We start from the raw sequence: 26,914 nt of genomic DNA, 5'->3' as shown, positions 1-26,914 counted from the left end.
AATGCTTTTTTATAAGCTTCTTCTTTTACAATTTCATCTATAGAGCGAAGGTCAAACGTTGCAACTAAATTTTAAATCTATTCAGTTGTCTTTACTCGATCGATTTATGTGAAATATTTTAAAACATTTTGTTTATGGTTACCAAACAATTTAATATCGGTAAGGATGGGCAAATATGCCATCTGATGATTAGTGTTCACCACCTCCCATAGATGTTGACGCTGTAATAAATATCAATCTTATATCACCAATGCGCCAACAATCTTCTGAGCTAATGTCCCTTGTTTGTAGTTACACTGGCTTACTCACCCAACAAAACTGAATACAACAATAATTAGTGCTAGTAAGATCAATTGCATTTATTAAATATAAAGAAATAAATTATGAAAATGAGAGCCAATTCAAGAAACTGTTTGGAAATTAACTCATTTAGTATGTTAAAAGTTTTAAGAGTTACTTTGTTTGGTTGAATGTGTTAATCTCAGGAATTACTTGTCCAATTTGAAATGTTCTTTAGATTTAGTGTTAGATAGCCCATTTATCAAGGACGGCTATAAGCCTATAGCATTACGATATGCGAACTACTACTAGGAATTGACTATACTAATAGGAGCAAAATCATGTGTGATAGAATCTGTAATATAGCCGAGAGAAGTCGGGACGAGCAGCTAGTGAAAGATAAATAAGTATTAAAGACATGTTGAAGTAGATTATATTGTAGATAGATGAAATAAAGGTAATTGAAAGTAATATCGGGTTTAGTTCTGAAAATAAATTTTTAAATCGAGTTATATACTTGGTTAAGAATTAATAGTGTAGTTAATCTCTAGTATTTTAGTAAAAAAAAATTACTTACTTATATTGTACTTTAAAATGCGTGTTGTGGCCTTCTTAAAAAGTCGCAAAGTGATGGACCTTTAATGAATAAATGAGACGATTTGTGACGACGTTTCGAAGTTTCCACAAAATAAGATTTATAGGTATATAATAAATTAAGGGTGGCAGTTTGCAAGACAAGACACACCGCGTATCTTGTCGCCCGAGGCTTCGCTCGCGTATGGCCCAGTGGATAGAATGCGTGCATCTTAACCGATGATTTCGGGTTCAAAACTAGACAGGCACCACTGATATTCATGTGCTTAATTTGTGCTTATAATTTATCTCGTGCTCGGTGGTAAAGGAAAACATCGTGAGGAAACCTGCATGTGTCTAATTTCAACGAAATTCTGCCACATGTGTATTCCACCAACCCGCTTTGGAGCAGCGTGGTGGAATATGCTCCAAACCTTCTCTTCAAAGGGAGAGGAGGCCTTAGCCCACCAGTGGGAAATTTACAGGCTGCTAATGTAAAAAAAAACGTAGGGATTAAAATTGTCTTTGGAAATAAACTGAAGCTCATGTTATTTCAAAATAATATAGTTTATAAAAGGAGAAATATGTTTTTAAATTAGTTAAGTAGATTTTTTTTCATCAATTACAATCAATTTTAGAAATTTACAAACAATTAAAACACTCCTCTTTATAAGTACTATTGGTGTAGATAAAGACAAGTGAGTTATAAACTTATCCGGTACATAATGTATGTAATATATATAAGATACTGCCAATGCCAGTGCCAATATAAGTACTAACTATTATAATTTGCCCAAATTATCGCTTTAAAACTATTTTCATTAGTACTTTTATATACTTAAACCAGAAAAAGTGTTAAGTTGCGACGCCATTTCATATAGATTAGCTAAAAGCTAAAATTTCAAATTCTAGAAGTACAACGACACATAGGAAAGAATCTTAGCACGGTCTACATTTTTAATCGAAAACCTAATTTTTTTATCTATTACGTTGGTACACTATTATTCATAAATGGCGTTCTGCGGTTGCCGCACGCATCAATACGTCTTTAAGTACCTGAGTTAAATGTAATAATATTGTACAATATCGTGTCTTTACGCATTATAGTTACATCACGCGCAATATCTATGAGGACGTTTTGATGTTCCTTTCACAAATTTTATTACGGCATCATAAACTATCTAAATACTTAACTGTGATCGAAAGTGCGAGGAAAAACTTAGTATGACATTTTTAAAAATCGAATGTGTGGTTGATTGGACGATTTGATATGAAATAAAACTTAATTGTCTCAATGTGCCTGGAAAAATATGCAACACAAGAAACATTGCGCACAACTCTGCTATTAAAATTACTTATTGAGTTATTAATATAGTATATATGAAAAGTATCACTTATATATTTCCCAATATTTTTTCTAAAATAGAAACGCGTATGTCTAAATTAAGGAATCAGCTAGGGTAATTACAGGCAGGACGAGGAATAGCTGGTTTTTTGTATTATAAAAAATGGTTTTTAACTTACTTTTGTATATATATTATATACATATTCTACCGCTAAATTTTTTATTTATTTTTTACAATATCGGTAGGCGGACAAGCAAATGGGCCACCATGGTAAGTGGTCACCACCGGCCATAGACAATGGCATTGTAAGATATATTAACCATTCCATCACCAATGCGCCACCAACCTTAGGAACTAAGATGCTATGTCCCATGTCCTTGTAGTTACACTGGCTTACTCTCACCCTTCACACCGGAACACAACAACACTGAGTACTGTTGTTAAGCGGTAGAGTATCTGATGAAACCTCTGGGTGATACCTACCCAGACGGGCTTGCACAAAGCCCTACCGCCAAGTAAATATAGCAGTACTTAGTATTGTTGTGTTTCAATTAGAAGGCAGATTGAGCCAGGAACAACAGGTACAAGGGACATAACATCTTTGACCCCAAGATTGCATGACGATGTAATGGATGGTCGATGTTTCTTACAGTGCCCATCTCTACGGGCGGTGGTGATGTCTTACCATCAAGTATCAGACTGCTAACCTAAAATTTACCATTTTGTGATTACACTGAGATTTAAACAAACGGACATATATTACGATATCTAAACTGTTTTTATTATATTTTAAATATTGTTTCATACATTGTGCAATATTTGTTTGGTCAATGCCGCGATAACCATAGTTAGTTTAACAAATTATTAAATATACAAATCACCATAAAACAATAATTATCAGGCATTGTGTGGGCGATTGTACATTTCGAAAGGCCAGTTTCAAAACATGCGATCCGTCCACGCTAATCGCTCAATAAACGCCCATTTATATCATAATTGTACTTTAATATACCCACACGAGAAATAGCGAGTGACAAAACCACTTCATTATGAACTATTGTTGTATTCACTTCCAAAGGCTTTTGTGGAACCCGGGGTGCTATACTTTATATAGAAGATACTCGGGTGCTGCGTGCCTGTTTATTTTTTGCACTTTTGTCAGCTAAGGGCGACTGTAATCAGAGCGTTTTAAAAACGATTCAAACTTGCAATATTCATTGCGTTTTTCATAATAAATATGGTTAAATTTTTGCAAGCGAAGGTGATTATTAATGTCATGAACACAAATCCTTTTTCAGAAGTTAGTTTTTATATCGACCTTTGTTTTAATCTAACTCTATTGTCTATTTGACTAAAACGTCAATATAACGCTCTTGCAATTTAAATCGCAGTGGATTTAGCGAAGGTTTATATCCTTGACATATTAATTTAATCACAGTTATAATGCTGTCTGTAAAAAAAAAACACACCTAAAAATAAGATCAACCAAAAACATAGACAATTAACAAGATGTCTGTGGAGTTTTGTTGATTTATAAATAGAAATATAATCATAGATTTTTTTTTTGATTTTTTTGCATTAAATGTATACATAAATGTGGCCAGGGATCAATATTAATGCAAGAAATTTATTTTAGTGCAAGCTTTTCACAGCGGTGTGGTCGATCTGCCTTATATCCCATCAGGATGTCAGTTTCACCGCTATAGGGAAGCGAATCTGTGGAACTATTCATCATATTGCCGATTTTTCTCGTTAATTCGTCACACGGGGGCTTGTAGTCCATTCCTCGGTCCCGGGGGATGGGAAAAAACTTAATGTTCATTGGATTTCGATGGCTATTAAATAACTGTTGCATTATGCTTAATAGCGAATTACATATTTTTTTTATTTAACGTAGATTCTTATGTTTGATATTATAAAGTAATGAAGTGTGATTTTGTAAGAAATCACTTCGCTTCTCACTCATGAAATGTTGAATCTTAGTCAAAATTAGATAAGTATCTCGGATATCGAGATACCCAACCATGACATGAGTGGACTAAACCGACTTTCGGTGTTATGCCTATACATGTATTAATACCCTTACATGGTACTCATATAAGTCAATGCTTGTATGTATTCTATAAATTTAATTATTATTATTGTCAATGTCGCATATCATATTCTGACATTTCACGCTCGTGTTCTCCGGTGAGTTTCGAGTTTCTCTTTACTCTATCTACCGTATAGGAAAACAATATGTAAGCGTGCAAAGTTAATATTTGCATTCGCTTAATTCAGTAATGTTCTTAATCAAAGAATATAGAACCATCAAGTAAATGAATTTGATTCTAAGAGAAGTGGAATATGAGTAAACCTTTGAGTTTTATATCAAGTTTCTAGTTGAGCTTGCAAGTGATCACTTTAACTGAACACATATATTTAAAATTGTGTCCAGGGGATTTAAAAATCTTGATTTTATTGTAGTTTAGAAGAATTTCTACTAAAATTAAAATATTCATAAATCTAGTTCTTCCCATACTGGAATACAACAGCATTATATGGAATTCACACAAAAATGTCTACATTAATAAATTAAAGAAAGTTCTAAAAAGCTTTCTTTACCATATCTCTTTCAGCGATCCACAGGCTAAAAACATCTCGAATCATAACGACAGACTTAAATATCATCATATGACCTCTTTTATAATTCGTAAAAATATTTACGACCTTATATTTCAGCACAAAATAATACATGGAGCGACAGATTGTATTAATTTGCTATAAAGGCTTCAAGTAAATGCTCATTCTCGCATACCGTATGAACGCATAGAACCTATTGTCTACATTCAAATTAAATTTAGGACATAACGCTGCTGTTCCTAGTTTCTTTTATAATAACAATCTGTTCTCGAGAACAACAGCTATAGGATTTACTGGGATATAAGTATAGTAACCGATAAAACCATTTACAACAACAGACCAGACAATACGCTATTAGATAAACAAAACAGTTCCTTTTATTTAATAGATAGCAAAAGTAATAGCCATAACTTAACTAACACATTCACCGAAAAAATATTTCAGTACACTGATACATCCATAGAAAAAAAAAACACAATGGAAAGTTAAGAACACTAAAATGGCGTCTATAGTTCTATCCTTTACATGAGTTATACCTCACCTCTCCACGTTAGCTAAAATCACTGGATCCATTGATCCATTTACCCAATTTTACCCAAAGCTGTAATTTGAAATATAGTAGGCCGCCTTGTCAGAAAATTCTTAAACTAACTCCCCTAGCTGTGCACTTGGCTCAGGCGCGTTAATAGTTATATGATCTTTATTCAGAAAAGAAGAGAATCAACTATGCTAAAAATATCATAATAATAATTTATTTATACTTAATACAAAACTGTATACATATCATATCGATATTACAGCACGTTTAACAATATTTAAAATAAGTCTACGTAATATATGATATAGTCTAAGTGGCTATAGTTGTGAGTTCACTAGGCTGCAATAAAACAAATCTACCCTGTCGGCTATGACGTTGAGGGTACGTAACGTGCGCGTCAGTGGCGCCTCCTTGAGCAACTTGTTTCGTCCATTGGGCACCGCTAGCAACGAAGGTCGATGTCTCCGCCACATATCTATCTGGGGCGCACAGACTCAACTGTTAATGTTTTTATTGGTATACAGTATGATGCATATATCAAGGAGGTCTTGTACCCTTAAACTATGGAGGCCAGTATATGAAGGGCCTGTAACTTCCCAATCAGTGCTTACATTTGTTAGACTTATTATAAAGTTTGAATTCCATTTTAAATATATTAAATATTATTATACTTTGCACTTATCTATATCTATATATTTAAAGTGCTTTTTTTCCAATAGCGGTACCATATGGTGAAATGATAGAAAAAATTAGCACAAAAAAAGATGGCTCCTCGGATAGGCAACTGGTATGCTCGCGGCGACGCGTGCCGTCTAATTAATCATAATTGCACTTTAATTATAAATTATAATTAAGTTTTCATTCTATGTTCATTCTGTCGCCATGCTTTGTTTTATTGTTTTTTTATTATATATAAAATTAATTATTTCTATCTTATTACACGTCTTTGACAGTACCTACTATTAGGAGTAAGTAGCACTTTGTAACTTTATTTCTTAAATAGTTTATTTTTTTAATTTGTTAAATTATTTTAAATACTTTAATAATATTTTATTAAACATAATTTTAAACGACACTTAATTTATAACACATAGCAAAATTCTATTGAATATATGAATAGAAAGATAACTTAATAATTATTAAGGCTTGCAACACTTCTTCACGAACCACCATTCATTATGGTTTTAAAAACAAATGGAACGTAATAACATCCTATGATTGTACTTCGTAATTATTTTGAATTTCGAATTGCTACATTCGAAATCAACAACTGTTTTATAATACCACTGTATTAAGGCCCACTGTCTTTCTCTGTCTTGCTAAAAGATGAGTCTAGAGTCAGTACACTTATCGACAAAGTTATATTCGAATTTTTAAAAGTGTTACAGAAAATTAAACTCAATACCCTAACACTAAAGGCTAAAATATTAAAATAAGTTTCTTATGTGAATCGTCATTTTTGCTTATTGATGTACATCGCCGCGGGGCGTAGTTAAATTGGTCACATTTTACAAAGCAACGTTACACCCTACCATCACGCGTGCCGACCTCAAAATTATAGTATTAAATTTCGAACAAAAAGACCGAAAGCTGTACTTTTGAATTTTAAATTTCGAAAATTGAACCTGCGAAATCAATATAGCCAGCTCTAATTACTCTATAAAACATAAATTAACAGCTCATGTCCGTGTTTTATTTGTTTTCTTTGAGTAATACATAGTTATACGATTCACTTAATTTCTTTGCGGTTTTCTTTGCTTACAAACGTAATTATAGTGCTGTGATGTTTGTATAGAACCATTTCTTTCATATCCTCGTATGGGCCTTACAAGTTAAGTTTTCAACGTAATATATAAAATGTTACTGGTCGTATTTAATTGATCGTTTAAGTCGTAATTTTTTTAAATGTATATTCGTTAGTAAATGATATACATTTCTACTGTTCAAAATTAAAAAAAATAAAAGAAAATATTCTACCTTTAAAAGCATACGGATTGATTAATAAAATCAAAATCAATTTAATAACACCTAACTAACTATTCGAGTAGTCTTTTAAAGCCACGTTTGAATAAGAAAAAACACGTATGCTTTGATAATAATTCATCATCATCGTCATAATCAGCCTTTTTCAGTCTACTGCTGGACATAGGCCTCCCCGTCTTCCTTCTTCTCACCCATTTCCTACCAGCCACCTTCCGTATATCATTACTCCACCGTGCCTCAGGGCGTCCTACACTGCTTGCCGATTCACTCTAGAACCTTCTTGCCCCAACGGTCTATCGGTTCTTCGATAGTTCACAGACTCAGTTCTCAGACTTCGATAATAATTAATTTTGAAAATCCTGTAAGTGTAAAATACTGCGAAAAGTGATTCCTTGCTTTCTCTGAATTAGAACGACATTTTGCTACATTTATTATGTATTTTTTTAACATAAGTTTTAAGTGTCTAAAGTATCAGGTGTGACCAAAATAATTTACTCAGTCAATTTATAATTAGCTTTAAATATTCACAAGAAATTAAACAAAAAAGAATTAAATATTTAAAAGATAAAGCTTATCTTTCTATCAGATTTGAAGGGTTAAAGGGCTAGTGTAATCTCAGAAGGTAAGGTAATCATATTAGGTACAAAATGTTACTGTTAAATAAATAAAATTAAAAGTAAAATAATCTAAAACATTAATAAAAACAAAAATCAAAACAAAAATTGAGTAAATATTAAAATTTAAGTGCCCACCATACTTCCTTACAACATGTGTCTAGTTAATTCAAAATATAGCTATTTAAAGAAAAGGCTTTTTGAATTTGTATCATTTTAGGGGGACGAAGATCGTTCCAGTTTTTTGCAGCTGAAAACTAGTACTTTTAGTACTAGCTACTATTGTAAAACCGATTCATGATTTTCATTTTTTCAACACGAACTAGATCTGTAGGTATGCTTTTCAAATCTAGCTTAAATCAATCAAACAGATCTATTGTATTATGTTTTGCTTCGAGCCTTTTGTATTAATACCATATTCCGATTTTAAATTAACATAATTAATAAGTATTTGAAACGGGATATTTACTTATTTACTATTCACGTCTCGTTCTTGTCTCTTGATAATGTCGAAATATCAAGATCCACCAAATAAAAATAAAAATCATAGTAAATATATTTCAAATACTTATATTCCGAACAGCTTGTAACATGTACCTACTCGAATAAACTCTAGTTTGATTTCGAAATAATTTTATTTAAAAAAAATCCGTGCTATAATTGGGTATAAAACAAAGGAAAGCATTTGTTTTCAGTCGTTACCAGTAATTATTTATTGTTTACGGTTCATCGCGTCCGTGTAAAGATATTGACCATAGTTAACGAATTAACAACTTCCAATAAATATTTAAATGTGACCAAAGACTATTCGTGTCGAGTTCATAACCAATGGAATCTGACCTCTATCTATTATAATACTAAGTGTAATTAAGTTTCAATATATAACGGTTTTTAACGCTATCTGGCGACCAATTAACGAATAACAAACTTTGGCCGTAACAAATTCTCGTACAGTTTTAACAATTTAGATTTTGAATGTTCATGTAATTTTGATATCGAAATATTAGGACGTAACTACACTCTATATAGTGATAGTATTATATTAGTAATAATATATTTATACGTCATTTTGGTTCCAAGTAGTACAGACATTTTATAGCAGCTAAAACAAATGAGGAGCGTCCCTCTTTACACTTTTCCTTGATAATGAAAATGTTAAATAATCTATATGTCATTTTTTTTAAGAAGTAAATGTAAAAGAACATGTTGTTTAGTAATTCCTATAATTTCAGTTTCAGTACTGTGCCCGCTTTCATTTAAATCGGAAATCAGAAATCAGAGAATTTTTTTTTCTTTTTAATAAAAATAGATATTTATAATATAGAAGATAGATAGTTTAGACGTAAACTTCAAATATTTTATTAGAAAGAAAAACAAAAAGATAATTTTTTTTCTAAAACAATTCTTACAATGCTTAGTAGCATTGTAAGAATTGTTAAGAAAAAAATTACAGATTTCTTTTTAAAAAATTTGAGTAAATATACATATACATAGTAACTCAATTTTTTTCCAAAAAATGAATGAAACAAAAATAAGTAGGACATATTAGCTAAAACCTTTTTACGAAAAACATTTCAGTCGGTTTAATATTCTTTTATACCATCAAACCCATTTTATATCAATCAACCAGGCTAGTGTGCCACACCCCTAACACCGCGATGCTCACAGGCACGCGACGTGAACATCAAACACTGCTAAACCAAACATATTTGGCTTCGTGTGTCGAATGGATTTCATACAATAATATGAAAATACCGCTATTCGCTTCATACCTCCATAATTTCAAATGGAATATTTTTTATTGAACATTTTTGCTAGAATTAATTTAGTGAAATATCTTAAGGACTCGTTGGCATAAATAAATAAGTAATTGTTATTTCTAGATGCTATTTAGCTTAACTTTTGTAATATGTGTTAGTAAATTCTGAAATTCTAAGCCAATTTCCCTAGCCGAATCATCTGATAGTTTGCTCATTTTTGGCGCTGATAATACAATTTTCTATTCTGAAATTGTTTGTTGTAAGGAGGATTAAATACTTAGCATTGCACCTTAAAAATACGTATTTGTTGAAATAAAATCATATCATCGATCAAACACAATCTTTTTCGAAATCTATAAATAAAAAATGTAGTAACAATAATTAAATATATCTTAAGAAAATTCAGCACGATTGTTAGTTTAAAATTTTTTTGCCAGATATATACATATTTTTAAATAATTTATAAAGATATATAAAAATATTCTTCTGAATAAAGAAGTGCCAATAAATACCGAGCGTCTTACACCAAACAATTTTAGTATGTATTCGTTTTATTAACTGTATTGTTTATCAATTAAAGTGATGTCTTGTTATCTAATATATAGTAATATCAACATGTTTGGTAGTCATGAGCTTTTCTATAGGTTTTGCTCGGTGCCGTTCATTCTACGACGTTTTATGAAGCCAAATAACTGAGATTTTATTTGAATGAAGAATTATCCTTACCTACAACAATCCATCCATCCAGACCCATATTGAATAAATCTCGTGGAATAAATTTGACGGTTCCGTCGCATGTCGATATATAGGAATATGATAACAGCAAATGTTTTTTCGAGATGACGTCACAGGCAACATAAAATAGTCGATCTTTTTTTGTTCTGATATAAGTACGATTAACAAATAAATATATTTCAAATTATTTGCAATTATCCCGAAACTCAATTCTTACATTATTCTTTCATGTTATCAAATTTAGACCAGTGATTGAAGTTGAAAGACTTTAATTTAATGAACTTGATACTCAACTTTGTTCATTTTATCGATGACTTTTTCGATTTGATTTTATTTTCAAATTTATGTTAAATATATAGAATGAAAATATTATATAAAGAATCGCTTTATTTTATATCTATGTATGAGGCTTAAAATTTGGCATACCACTTTACCTTAAGTAATAGATAAATAATAACGATTTTTAGTATACATATTAAATTTTTTAAGCTATTATGTTATTTTAATTTTTTTTTATAAAATTAAGCAACTCATTATAAAAAAATAACGTCTCCAAAAAAAGTGGGAAAATATAAGATATATCCAAACTAATCAAGGATTCCTCAGTATTTATATTGCTTGCTATTTAATTATTTATTAATGATGATTTATTGTATTTAATGCCATATATACATATACGTACCTGCATACAATATTAGTAATTGAAATTGTCATTAACGTAGACTATTCGTTAAAACTATTCAATCCACTCAAATCAGTTGATCATTATTCTGTTTTCCTGACCAGATGTTGGTACTTAATATAATAAATATGACCATTTGAATGATAGTTTCGTTTCTAATGTATTTAATTTCTAATGTGATGTGAAAGTGAAGATTACATTCGTCTCCGTAAACATAATAAGCGCAATTTGTATTGGTCAACCAGAAGCTAGGCCTTTCGAGATATTCCCACATGTAAAACGCTAAAGATAAGGATTATCAATTTAAAACGTTTTTATACAAGAGCAAAAATTATTGCATTCAAACCTAGGCAAGCAACATTGAGTTTTCATGTGCTTAATTTGTGTTTATAATTAATCTCGTTATTGGCAGTAAAGGAAAACATCGCGAGGAAAAAGGGCATATGTCTAACTTTAATAACATTCTGACACATGTACATTGTACATATATTCACCAACCCGCATTCGAGCAACCTGGTGGAATAAGCTTCTCGAGGGAGGAGAAGGCCTTAGCCCAGCAGTGGGACATATACAGGCTTTTATATTCCTTTGACGGTACACTAATGGTGCAAGATGTGGTATATATTATTGGTGGCAGTGTCAACGGTAAAGGTGAGTCGGTATCAGGGAGCTCATTTGCTTGGGTTAAATTTTTAGTAAAAAATATGAAGGCGACTTGGAAAGGATTTATGTATTATAAGGATATGTTCTTTCGTGAACTGAAACACTGAACTGAACTGAACGTGAAATGAACATTTTTCTTAAGTATATTATGATATATAAGTCTAATTTAAATTAGATCTTTATTAAAGTATGTATAAAGTCTACTTAGCCGAAAAATGTATGGCTACGTTTGAATAAATGAGATATGATATTGATAATGGTATATTATTGCACAAAAATGTAAAAGATTTTTCTATTAATTGTGATGACAATATATACAGAGAACCAATATGCAAGTGTGACGCTTCTTTAATGAATTACATTTTTAACTTTAACTTGGCTTGATATTTTGACATAACAGTAGCTGGAGCCAAATTTTAAACAAATTTGGAACGAAGTTTTTTTTACGCGGCTTAGATTAGAGTAAACTGAGAGAAATAAATCACGTAAAGGAAAAACGTTTTGCACCCTCCATCTGACATTTCCCTCTCTTTCTCTCTCTATCTCTCTTTCTAATATATACGATTATTACTATTACCTAAACTTATTTTGTTATTATTTAATTCAAACGGGATATTTTTTAACAATTTTATTTCTTGTAATTTAATAATTGATAATTTATTTCATTGTGTATGTTATTTCATAACAATGTATATGTACAAACAGCAAAAGCACGCGTTCCAAGCGGGTGGGACACATATCTTTGTTTTTTTTTTTTAATTTATATGGAATGCTAAGGGGAAAAAACAAACCAGTATTTTAGAACACATAAGTTTATTATATATTTACATAAAGTAATATTCACATTGCAAAAGCACACATAAGGTGCTGCTATTGTTGGTTACTTTAAATTAAGTAACTATAATAGGAACAAGATAATAATAGTCCATTTTACCATTTCAAATTATTATAAACACCTTTATCTTTTTTTTTTAAATAGTAAAATAGTCCACAGATAATAAATATTTACATGTTAGCCCGTGATTAAAAGTAAGTTAGTAAAAATATTAAATAATCTTGTTGTTATTCATGGTAATCAGTAAACATTTAAGTAACATTACAGTTATCAGTTTTATACACAATTTTTAATCTACCACCCTATATTGACAATTATTTTTTTATGTCAGTTAAGCTATAATACACAATGTTCAATGAAATGTTTATATTCTACATCGACAAACGTTTTAGTTTGAAATAGTTTTATTTAAATACTAGCTGAATCTGCTTTACATTATAAATTTATAAAACTTTACCTATAGCATATAAATCCCACTTTACTCCCTCGAAGGGTGAAGGGTAAAAAAAGGAGCCTATGTCGGGACTCAAACTACATCTATACCAAAATGTATCTAAATCGGTTCAGTAGTTTAACCGTTAAGAGATAACAGAAAGAGTTAATTTCGTTTTTATTATATTTGTACAGACAACTTGAAGCAGCTAAACATTACTGGTTTTTATTTGTATATACAATTGGGTATTTAGTTTACATTTCTGTAAATTATTACGAAATGTACATTGTTCAATTGTTCAATAATTATAGAAACATGTTAGTATAGAAATTGCATGTTATATAAGATAAACACAAAAAGATCAATTTAACTGAACGAGTGAGATTAGAAAATATATCAATTGTGTCTCATGTGATCCTTTCTACGGTTGTTAACACTTCTTTTGTTTTAATGTAACAATACATTCTCGCGTGTTGATGTATGAACGATTATTTAAATTTTGATAATAAAAATAACTATTCCGCGATATTTCGTGACTGGTTATTGTGTTATTTGTTTAGCTTTTGCGTGACTAAGTTAATCACGTTATGTAATGTGTATTAAAAGTGTACTTTAACGCGTGGTTTTGGGAACAGATAAATATTAATTGGATATTATTTTCCTTCTAACATTTTAGACGTAAAGCCAACTGGACAAAGTTAAGTTCGATTACGAGTATGTAACAAAAAATTGTTTTGTCTAATGTATGTTGACGTTATAAGAAAAAAATTTAGGTTTCGACGGTGAATATTTAGCATGGATGAATTCGTTCCAAATCTCTGCCTTTAAAATGTTACAAGACCTTTGCTGAATACTAGAACTTTAACGCGGCAAAGTTATAAAAATACAAATGTTTAAGCGTATTTTACTCAACTTTTTTTGTAATACCGTTTTTATAAATTTCATAACTTTATGCCCAATACTTTCATACTAGTTGATCTATACGAAACAGTTTTTATTTAGAAAATGAAAATAACAGATTATAATTAAATGATTATTAATAGGTAAGTGCTTAATTATAAATAATATCAAAAGTATGGTGGTAGATTTCGTGTATCCGATACGATGCGATGTGATTTGATATATCAGCTCATTAATTAAAATTATACTATCAACCTTACGCTTCAATATCTCTGTTTTCACTTTTGCTAATAACTACGTAATACAATTACTATTTTTTAATAACTATACATCGAGATTAATATTTACACCAAGGTATTATCACTGGCAATTGAAAAAGTTAACAATCTATTTCTTTATATTGCACATTATTATATATTTTTTTTTCATAATATTTACTGAATAAAAAAAAAACCTTCATATATTATATCTACTAACAGACATTGCGATTCACTAAATGCCAGTCGATACAACCTACAATAAATAATTTAGGAATATAATATCTATAAAACATTAAGTACTTAAGTATAAACTATCACATTTATTCGAACGAAGCATATCATTTTGTACAATCACATTAATTTATTTACATTATTAAATAGTGAAGTACATTTAACTAGATTAGTGAAGATAAAATCTAACGTCACTATGTCCTTTAACACGTATGCGAATATCGATTATATAGTCTGTATCGATTTAGTAATCGAGCACTCGTCGATCGTAGGCGTCTGGCGCGATAGCACGCGCCACCTCGTTTCATTTAGACGCATTCACTACAAGATTCGTAGCAGCCTCCTCACTAGCGCCTATGCTCATCGCTTTCTTCTTAAGAATCCCCAAGTCGGTAACGTTTTCTAAGAAACTTTTATGGGCGGAAAGTACTTTAGCACTTTCGACGTCTTTCTTCAGCTCTTCCATGTCGCGTTTTAGCTTCGCTCGTCTGTTTTGGAACCAGGTGATGACTTGGGCGTTGGAAAGACCGAGAGAACTGGCTATTTCGTCTCTATCCGCCGGCGATAGATACTTTTGATAGAGGAAACGCTTTTCCAGCTCAAATATCTGGTGATTTGTAAACGCTGTTCGTGATTTTCGCTTCTTCTTCGGCTGTGGCCTCGAGTTGAATAGGTTCAAATGATTTGACTGACCATCTGGAACAAGAAAAAATATTTTAAATACCTATTTCTTTCAATACAAATCGTTACAGGAGAACTGATACAGGTGGTTTATTCTTAAGATAATTAAAAAAAAAACATTGTTGTTGAGATAGATTAATTAAAAGTATAATAAAATGAGATAGTGTCGAAGTAGGTTTTATGTCTATATCACACCGTATGAAAGTGGGTATGTGTCATATAGAAGAAACCAACGTTTCAACTCGTTATCAGGTACTAAAACATTATTCGAGTCTATGGCACTGCAATAAAGTGCCCGCAGCGCTAAAATGTAACTCTTCCGTCGTAAAACGTATAATAAAAAAACACCAGGACTTGCATTTTAACGAGCACAGAATAATATACGGGCTCTTCGTAAAATCTTTTTAAAAATGAAAGCAATCAGTTACATTGTTGAATAATGCCATTCGGATAATTGTACCGGTATTAGCAAAATCTCATTTTAGAAGAACAACGTTTTAACGAAACGGAAATGAAAAATATAAAAACAATAGTATTATCTTAGCATCCGTTTACGTTGTGTTGTTTGTAACGTTACCTACATAATTTTGTTATGGTCTGAAATCGTGTTATAGGTATAATTGTGTTTTTTTTGTAATTAACTTGTTAATGATAATGTTTATGGCGTAACTTCAAACTGTTTCTTTATCGATTCTTTGAAATAGTAAAAATAAATATATAATTATAATTAGTTTCAGTAGCTAATATTCTTTTCATATTACATCTTTGTATATTTCATAAAATCTCATCATATCTCATCTTTGTCTATTTCATAATTTTAAGAAAATACATATTTCGTTTAAGAATAAATGCCTATTTTGTTAGGTACCTAAGTCAATTTCAATGTACAATAAAAATGGGTACATATCGCGACCTCCAAGGAGTTCTTATATTGTGAGATCACTCATCTGTTAAGGCGCGGTGAACCACGGATATTAATAAAATAACTCTTACAATGCAAGATGGTCGCCGTTAACACTAATTGCCTATGCACAGTCAGACAATCGGAATTCACTCTCAAATGGTTAATGTACCACATACTTAAAATATGTCTCATGCAGTTGTTATGGTTTTTTTAAATAAATAAAAATAGAATATTTATTTTGAAATTATGAAAACAAATTAATGATAAATGGCAACACAGGCTATATTTTATCATGCCGGCCTCGAATCAGACCTAATCGTTAATTACAAGCAATTCCATTCATTGGACGTCAAGTCCAATTCTACAAATGTCGAAATAAAAGGAACAATTTATTTATAATCTAACTTAGCAGTCGGCAGAGCCAAATCGCGTTTATTAATCACGACCTAATCGCATCCTTAGCGAATCTGAACCTCAATTAGGACTGAATAAAACACCCAAAGTACTAAAAAAGCGCTAAGTCAAAAGACTTCGTTAGGATTGTCCACCAGACACGAGCGTCTTATAGAGTTCAACATAATATATCCTACCTCAATAATTCGAATGGCATTTTTTAAGCTAATATTTGGTATTCGTGATCATTTTAAAATATTCTTTAGATTATTAACGATTATAAATATTTGTGCTGGATATAAGTTATTTTTTATATCAACAATATCCGCTAAATAGCACTTATGAGTAAAGTGGTAATTTTTTTAAGAGAAATGCATATATTATTATATTATTTGCCATCGATTGATTTAGTGGACGGTTGACTTAAGCCGGACGCAAAAAAATAACCAATCAGTCATGGTACATTGCTAACATTTGATCGCACCTGATGCGATTTTTGTATTTGAAATAATCTAATGCTGTATTAATTGAAGGAAATAACGTTTTTTTATGAAATTTAATAGCAAGCCAAGAAAACAATTATCTACAAAGGTCAATAGTAAATTAATGTCTAATGTTAAAATATTATTTATAATATAACCTCTTTACTTATTATAGTTATATAAAAAAAAACGATTATAGATATTTAAAAAATTAAGAACTCGTTTAAGGTTAATAATGTTGTAACTGTAGCACTACATAAAATACAAAAGGTCCCTGTTACTGTAGCCGACATCTTAAATACCACGCATACCCAATTTCGCTCGGCCGTCATGATTACGTTATTGATTTCCCTTCAGCATCTTTTTTTTAACTTGTCACGATCGTCGTACTTAATTAATTCCACAATAACATCACGTAGCACTGTGTTTGTGCGGGGCAGTCTCCTGACCCTGCTACACGTGCACAAATGTCTATATAACGATGCCATTTTAACTCTTAATAGCATTAGACTAATGTGCATTGTCCCTTAAATTGTCTAAAATTTTATTTGTGTGTGGGAAATTGTAAATCTCGATCATCTCCGTAATTTAATATACATTGACAAGTGAAATTGAATGTGATGTAGTCGATATGGGAAAGCAGAAGCAATCGATACTGATTTGTAATCTCGTTACTGGGTAATGTTTTGTCGATGACTCAATGGCCTTGCTAGGTTCGATCGATACGCACGGCTTGTAGGCATTTGTGAAGGTACATTTTGTTTTGAGATGCTTGTATGTGAATGAATGTGGATGGCATTTTTTAATGACAGGCGACCTCACGATAAGTGGTACAACAATTGACTGGCGTTTTTCACGTTCAAAGAGAAATGTAGAAGCGATACTTTTGTTATAGTAACGATTTTATTATACTAATAATATTAAGTAATGAGTGGTTATATTAAATAATATAATCAGTCATTAATGTTAATCGTTGCTCAACATTGATCAACTCTTTGAAAGGCGCTTTGCTGTTTATAATATAGTATAGTAGTGTTGTAGTTTATAGTAGTAGTAATAGTAAATGCAGTTATAAACGTTCATTTAATATGAAGGAATTATGATTCGAAATCATAATGACTGTAAATATAACTTATTGCCATGTACATGATTGATGAGGATGCAAAATAATTAAATGAAACCTCTTTCATTCAAATATATAAAAACACGTTGGACTTATATTTTACCGGTAACATCTATATCAAATTCAAAAGGTTTTTAATTAACAACGCTAAATGGCTACTGATTAAATTTATCGATAAAAAGTTTATTTAAAATTCGACGTTCGACCATGGCGTCTTAATCACGCATGTTAGTTACGATTGATAACGAACAATAACATTTAAAACCTTTTACGAGATCAAATTGAATATCCCGCTATGGTGAAGAAAAAGCCATTTTGTGGGATTTTAAGATACGTTCTAAGTATAGCGAAAAAAGCGTGGCGAAACAGACCTTACGTGTGAATCATTGGGTTTTTTATAACGAGTAAAAAAAGGACGCGGGCGTCGATTTAAGAGTGTAACGCTCTTTATAGACTTCGGATTAGGTTAAAATGAAAATTCGCTTATTAGACGCTTAAAAATTTAAAAAAACTTCTCCGAAGAGAATGGTGGCTGTTCATTTGACACTTTTCTAAATCTCACTATTATTGTAATAAATGACATTAAAGATCTTGTTTCTCTATTAATTATAACGCAAACGATTTTCCAATTTGATTCAGAAACGTAAGAAGGATTTCGTCTATTGTTATTCATTACGGAAGGTTTCGAAATTTAATACGAAAATAACTTCTATAATACTATGTAATTGGATATTAAATGTTTTGCTTAAATATTCCACGTATTTACATAAGTAAAGTGAAATTATTAAGCGTTATACTTTTAAAATAGTTTTATAAAAGTAGATGATATCATATACTTATAAGTATTTTGCATACTATTGTTAAAATTCCCTAAAGAAATATAGCCAAGCTAACAAAATAATACATCAAACATTTTAATATAATCTTTGTATTAAATTACACGCGTAGAGTTCAAATTGCGAACCTGGAAATTATTACTATTGCATTAAGTATAAAATCAGTTCGGCTTAATGATAGAGCTTAAAAAGTTACAAGCAGCTAAACTTACATGTAATATTTAAATACAACTATTTCTTAAAATTGTAGTTAATAAATTAAACTTGGGAAAAACTACCATATACTTAATACACATTAGTAATTGTTTATAAACACAGTCTGACTAAAAAACATACAAACCTTACAAAGTTGAATAAAGAATTAATATAACTACACTAGGAATTTATAATAGAATCTTTATCTTACGTGTAGTTAATCATGCAAACTGACCAACAAAATGCTAGTTTTAAAAACAAAAACAATATTTGATGGATCATGTATAATTACGAGTGTAAAATATCAGTTGTTTAATCGTAATATTGTAAGTAGTCGTAATAACAGAGCCGAGATCGGTATAAAAAGCTCACAACTGCATATGAATGACTGCGGTGATATTAATGACTGTAATTCTTTACTTGTTATTCATAACTGAGTTTTTTTTTTTTTTTTAATTTAGCATCGCGTTGTTCGGAAGCCCATGACGTTTGAACTTTTTCTAATAATATGTTAAGGATAATTTGTATAAAAATATTTGGATAAATTTTATATGTACCCATTTAATGTTATACATTTAGAATTAAAAATTATATGTACCTATTTAATATTATAATTAATTAATTCGAATTTCAAAATTGCAAAGAAGTCGAAATATTCAATAAATATTCGTCACCGTTGTTACTTAATTAAGAAAATGTTTCTCTCGTAAATTGTTAAAACCAAAAATAATAACATAGACAACTTTTATGTAAACGAAGTTGCAAATTGTAAAACCCAAATGTTTTAAATGAACGTAAGGACATTTTGTAAATTGAGACAAAACTAAATTTTAATAATGAATTACCTAATTGTTTTATTGATCTACTGGTACATTAGGAAATATCCTACAGCTGGTGCGAGTCGGGTACATTTTTAACGATGAATTCAGTTGGATGTTATGTCAGAAAAACCATTCGAAACATTTAGAGTTTAATCGCATAGCTAGATTAAGAGCGAAGCGTAAGAAAAAGCGCTCGAAATATTTCCTGTGTAATTTGCTACGGATAAAGCAAAAAACTATGACAAATATAAAATAATAAATACTAATATCTAGACTCGACCTGACGCTGCTGTGTTGATTAATACTGCGATAAATTTTTGGTAAAACTTTTCGCTTAATGTAGAAAATTTTGCGATCAAATTCGAGTTTGAAGTTCTGCTACTCCCAATTAAGTTTTATACAAAATAATATAACAAGAATGCAGCCTTATACCTATTGAGAGACAATATAACCTCAAATGGTATTATTTGATCAATCAATTTGTTAAAAGTATTACAATTAAGTTAATTTTTGAATAACTTGGTGTAGATTTAGTGAATAGCAATGAAACGATGTTCCTTGGTATATCCCATACAATTTGGTAATCATAAATATCGTAAAAATTTATCACTCGATTCTCAGTGAAAGTGTCATAAATGAATCAATTTCCCGCCATCACGAGTATCTGTCAAAGTTCATGTTGCCAGATTAAAAATCTAGAATATTATGTTTAATATACAAAGTGAAGGATACTTCAGTTATAAATATATAATAATAATTCATAAAATATCTCATATTAACAATTAGTTATTATATTTTAATTGAGTCTTATTTTAAGTAGTACGTTCTAAAAGTAGGTTCTAAGTTTTTTATAGAATTTATACCGTAAAAAAGGAGTAACAAAAAATAATATTTTAATGATATCTTAACTACTGAAACCGCCACAACCGTTACAAGCCCGGGATATGCATGTAGCGTCTTTTACGTTTCATATTATACTTTTCAGTGACAAAAGTTTATCAAGCGGCATTATCAAAACATTCACAAACGGCGTCGCAGCTGAACGGCTGGTTTAGCGCCACGGCCGATTTCGTCTGTCTCGACTCTCGACAGACAACCGAACGTGCTGTAATGGTCCGTGACTATGTTTCTGTTTTTGCTTCTTAATTAGGGATAAGTATCCGGTTAAATAGTTTTTTTTAAAGTAATTTGGAGATCATATTTAGATCATGATTGTATAGCATCATAGCTGTAAACTATAAACAGAGATATGTACCTACTTATTGATAAAATTTGTAATATTGAAGCCAATTTTTCTTGTCTACATTATGAATAATTTAAGAAATATACATAATTATAATTATAATAAAGTTTACAGTAGAATGTCCAATTAGCACGTTAAATACAGTATTTCTCATTAATTACGATCTTTTTCGTTGGTTTACTCAGATTATTTGCATAAATTACAATTAGGTAAAGTCGCAGTAAATTCAAAAAAATACATACTTTTTATATATGTTTTATTAAATTTCCGCATACGAAGCAATTGCAGGCTAATATCATGCCCTCATTAATATTTTAAAAAAGTACAAGAATTTTCACATTGCAAGTATTAATTCTAATTGCTTATAAAGCCGAGTAGAGCCGTTTCTGCTTGAGCTTCACTGCTTAAAATCACTCTCCACGCTTCAACAAGTATTTAAATCACCGTCCAGAATTAAGAAACTCCTGAGTTTAATATACGTTAATCTATAGCCTATTCCAAATACAAGAGGACAAAAGCTAAATGAACAACAACATTTGACAACCAATTGATGCGATTTGATTGGTCGAGAGGTTGAATAATTAATTTGTGACATTAATTATGGATTTGTAAAAAAATTGCGTTATGAATGTCGACGAAGATGCTAACGGAAATTTGGAAGAAAAAATATACTTGATGTAAGTGGAATAGTGTTGTTTTATGTGGAACTTATTAGTACAAGATAGCTGCAGCAACATAGTTTACAATATAGCTGAGCCATTACCAAATTCATGGAATACGTCAATCTAAAGTTTGTTTATTTTCATTCTTTCTTCGGTTGGAATAGGCTATACTTTGGAACATTATGGCAGCCGAAACTGCCGAAATAATAGATGAAAATCACAGGTAACCGCATTCTCACGGGATATAATTCACACGGGTGTTCCTAGCTCCCAAGTGACTTCTGGTTTTACGCCCCGTTGACCACCGCCCAAGATTGTTTTTATAACGTTATCGATTCGTGAATTACTTCAGTGCGGTTTATTTTTTTAATTCCGGTAACCGCTACAAACGTTTGAGAATTCGATTTACCGGCCAGTTACACTTCGAAGTTTTTTTTTTATTTGCAACTAATTTCCAAATTAGAAAATTTTTGGATGTAATGAGTCACACTCTATTTCTATTATTATAGTATAAAATGATTAATTTTAGATTTGTCCGCAAAGACCTTTTGATATTATTAGAATAATTGCTAATAAAGTTATGACGGAGCGATAAGTAAATTTATATAAGTAGGTTAAAAAAATCGGCTTTATTATATAATTTATATCATTCCATTTTTTCTTTTTTTTATGAATATGCTTTAGTCACATTGTTTTAGTTATTTTTTAATAATGTCAAGTTAAAAAAATCAATTCTATCTATGAAAGTCGGCGCCAAAATTCTTGAGCGAATATTAACATAAATTAAAGGCGCTTACTAATGGAACATAACGCATTCCAAAACCCACTCGAAATTCGAAACTGAACGAACCATTCGCGGCATATTTTAAATAAAGAACTCGGTTTATACAAAAAGGTTGCACGCGTGAAGTACCGCGGCAGTTAGTGCAAAGGCCGTGACAGTATAACTATCGATGTTTATCGTTAGTGAAGCTCGCATTTAGTGATGTCGACTCGACTGTCTAGTTCTAGTCATGCTAATGAATAGTTCTCATCCAACCGTTTATGCTTGTTTTAGATGTAAATTGTAATGATAGGTTGCGTGCCGATACTTTGCTTGTAAGGCAAATTATTTACTATTTATATTATTAAAGAAAACTATCTTCTATGTTTTGTGGAATTACTTGCCTTCTTGATGATAATTTATTAAAAAACATCGATAACTAATTGAGATTTTTCTACATATATAGTTAACATATATTTCGATATATTTGATATAAGCATATTCGGCATTCAAAATATGTCTTTATACTTGAAGCTTTCTTTAGTCAATCGAGTGTTCGTGTTCGGGTACTTTGAAGTTTCATTGCAAGAGATAATTTTTTTACCACCTCTTCAGACCTAAGTAGTCAAAACAAACCATTTGAGCCCCTTTTAAGTTCCCACTTGAGTTGTCTTTTATTTTTATGCTTTATTTATTGTTTAACGTCTCATACGTCTAAACGAGGGCAAACAAGACACGAAAAGTGTTTTCTTTTATAAATATTTAATGTTATAAATTAAAGTTACCTTTTTATCATTATTAATAAATACAAATTATGAACTAAATATTTTTTAAAGTTCTATTATATTGGTGCGCAGGAAACGAAATGATTTGTTTTTTCGAGGATCTTAACAATAATACCATGAGCGAAAATACACATCATTTTATAGTGTTTGTTGGTAAAAAAATGAGCTGTAAGATTCAACCACGAGTACACCCATAAAAGTTACATATAGGTCAAGTTAATATTAGAATCCGTTTAAAAGACATAATTCCTAGCTTATGTGCATAAATTTCAAGATCAAAATGTACTCGTGTAATATAAGAATGATTAATTACAAGGAAACGAATTTAATATAAAAATCGCGTACAAAATCGTATTATCTAGTAATGCAATAAGATTGGTAGCGGTTCTAAATCACTAAGGGGCAATAATGTGGGCTGTCTCCCAGGGGAGTCCACGAGAAATGTGCCGAAAACACTTCCTTTTGTCGGTTTGTCACATAATAGCTTAAATTGTTATTAGTCGGAATAAAGACATATGAGTCGGAGGGTGAATGCTGGTCGGATATTTATAGGAGGAATGAGATATGTGTTTTAAATGGTGTCGTTTTGGTACTGTGAAGTAATTAAGGGCTATCTAAGTTTGGAAAAAGATTCATTGTGTCTTTCATTGCGTTGGTTAATATTAATGTAGCGTTTTGTAAGTGATGATAGTTTTTAAAGTTGGAGTTTATAATGTTGGCAATTTTTAGGATTACCGTATTAGTACTTCGATATAAAAAAAAAAATTAATAGCAATATAAAAAAAAAAGATTAAAATAAATAAATGTCAGAAAACTCGTATAGTCTATTACGGCCTCTACTCTCTTTCTCTATCATCATTGATTGGACATTCTAAAGCAGAAGGTACACAGTATTGCTTAACTTATCGCCCCTTAAATAATATAAATAGGAAAAACTATAAATGATCATAGTTCAGACAAGAAATTATTCAGCTCACTTCCGTAACAATTTTTTTTTAAAGAGTTCGGAATATTATGTGTAAGATAAGCAATAAATTTGTAAAAATAAAGTCAGCATCAATTAATCTTTAGAATATAATTTAAAATAATTCGAAATTCTAAATTTAAACCAAAAAACACGTCGAACCGTTATATCCCTTAATACGTTTACGAGGCAATTACGTAAACGTTTAAAACTATAACAAATACATCGTCGCCTAATAACAATGTTGGGTTTGTGTGGTCCCGTCTTAATGCCACGTGTTGTCAAAACCGAAAAACAAAACGCCTCCATGACAGATATATTAGCAACACCGCTTTCAAATGAAATAAAAAAAAAACAATTTGTACATTAAAATAAACGTGTAGAATATTCATCTCTATATCATTGAGATACAGTCTAAGAATATTTCTTCATCAGAAAAATTTAAATTGGTATCATGACGACAGCTCAGTCGATACCAAATTGACAATTGTCAGAAATATAATTGTAGATTCAAAGCGACTGATAAAATGGTGTCATTTTTTCATATAATATTAATTGAAGTGTATTTTTTATTCTTTACATTTGTTACATTTATTATATATTTTTTTACTCGTCAACGATAATTTTATAATAAAATATGTATTTTTGTTTAAGATAATGCGCTTTCTCAAAAATTTTCTTTAAAGTTTCGGCATGATAATAAAAAATGACAGTTAACGGTATGACCAATGTTAAAAATGTTTTTTTTTTTTTTTATAATATTATTATGTATCTTGTAGCAATATATTAATATACTGTTACCAAAGTTTCTTGAAGTACTCGCATATGTTTCCATGATTGACATATTGGGAGAATTTGGAAATGTGTGGTATCCCGTAGAGATAAATTGCAGCTTCTTTGAACATAACGCTGTGTGGTCTTGGTTTGTTTAAAGATTTTGGCTTATTGATTTTTTTTTTAACTTTTTTATCAAATATTTTACAATTTCACAATTAATATAAATTGCTATTTTGTGGTTTCCTTCAACTTTTATAATGATACAATTAAATGAAGTGATGACAATTATAGTGATTAAAACTAAAAAAAATATCCACTTTTGATAAAAAAATACATTTTTTAATCTATTCTGTGTTAGTTAAAGTATTGTGTAAGTTTTAGTAAGAGTATGTATAGTATAATTTATTATATACATACATTGTCAGCTATCAATAACAATTATAAATTAATTTAAGCTATTTTAAAAATGTAAAGTCTAGTAAAACCTATTAAATAGATATTTAAAAAAAAAAATTGTTCATAATTCTCCTCTATATTGGATGACCTGTTAATACACGTATCTCGTAAAACAAAAAGTGCAAATTTTCCGCCATGAAGCGTCGTTTTAGGAAAACAGCGGGAAACAATCAGTGCGGTGCAGCCGACAATCAAAACGTCAGCGCCGATTCAGATTTATTCCCGTGACGCGATTTATTACGTCTTCGACTATAGTGTGGGGACACGCTGAGATCACAGATTATCCCGCTATCCCGGAGCGGCGATTTGTCAGCATTCACACAAATCGGTTGTAAATCACTCGATAAATAATTAAATTGAAATATCACGATTGAAAGACAGGATTGTCGGCCATAAAAAAGTTTAAATAATGTCAATGTCGAATCTAGTGATTGTATTTAACAACTTCGATATTAAACTCTATTAGTTAATTTATATTACGTAACTAGCTATGCCCGTTACTTCGTGCATGTTTGAGTTTAACAAAAAAGTTTTTGTTGTAGCCTAAGTTACTCCTTATTACATCAGCTATCTGCCAATGAAAGTCCCGTCAAAATCGGACCAGCTGTTCCAGAGATTAGACGGAACAAACAGACAGACAGACCGACAAAAATTGAAAAATGTTATTTTGGTATATCTACCATGTATACATACATATACATTCCGTAAAAAATGGTTATTTTAATATTACAAACAGACACTCCAATTTTATTATATGCATAGATAACAAGACCTCAAAAACGAACATAATACATTTGATTTACAAAAGGCTGTTATGTATTGCGTCAGTGTTTAAGTTTAAATGCTCCTGTTTAATAACAAAAGCCATTTATTTACATCTTCTTAGTAGAGACGGAGAGAGACCCGGATTAAGGTTACAATTCAAATAAGCGACAGCACTTGAATTGTTAACGTCGATTCGCTACAATAACTAAGCGATTTGAGTTTCAGAGCGTGAATTGTTAATTAAGTTTTTAAATCATTTACATTAAATAAGTCAAATTATAAAAGAAAATTCATTTTTGTGGTTGCTTAAAAAACGTCGTTTGTATTTATTTTGATTAACATGATACTGCTTGACTAGACTACTTGAATTTTTTGAAACCTTTTACAGTCATGCAAGCCTGGTGTCACATCGTGTGAGATATAGCTTCATAATAGTTTTAACTTTGAAAATTATAGAATTTTCATTATATTTATTTATTTAAAAGTCCATCAATAAAGCCCACAATGAAACCAATTCGTTTGAGAAGTGCATTGTGAATTAGTTAAGGTATATATTTTATATTACAGTTAAATATTGTTAAATAAACTTATTTTTATGTTTTAATACTTA

General features: G+C 30.4%; 1 protein-coding gene across 1 annotated transcript in view; it reads right to left on the bottom strand.

Moving 5' to 3' along the window:
• Nucleotides 1-14,453: 14,453 nt before the first annotated feature.
• The window catches only part of LOC125073145 (homeobox protein BarH-like 1b), a 49,564-nt gene continuing 37,103 nt past the window's right edge, over nt 14,454-26,914 (bottom strand). Inside the window, exon 2 of the mRNA XM_047683853.1 lies at nt 14,454-15,150. Coding sequence (XP_047539809.1) covers nt 14,759-15,150 — 392 coding nt within the window. The 3' untranslated portion in view covers nt 14,454-14,758. The remainder of the gene's footprint in view (nt 15,151-26,914) is intronic.

The sequence above is a fragment of the Vanessa atalanta genome, chromosome 23, assembly GCF_905147765.1.
Source record: "Vanessa atalanta chromosome 23, ilVanAtal1.2, whole genome shotgun sequence".
NCBI classification, from domain to species: Eukaryota; Metazoa; Arthropoda; class Insecta; order Lepidoptera; family Nymphalidae; genus Vanessa; species Vanessa atalanta.
The sequence above is the reverse complement of the archived record's forward strand: the minus strand, read 5'-3'. Positions and strand labels throughout refer to the sequence as shown.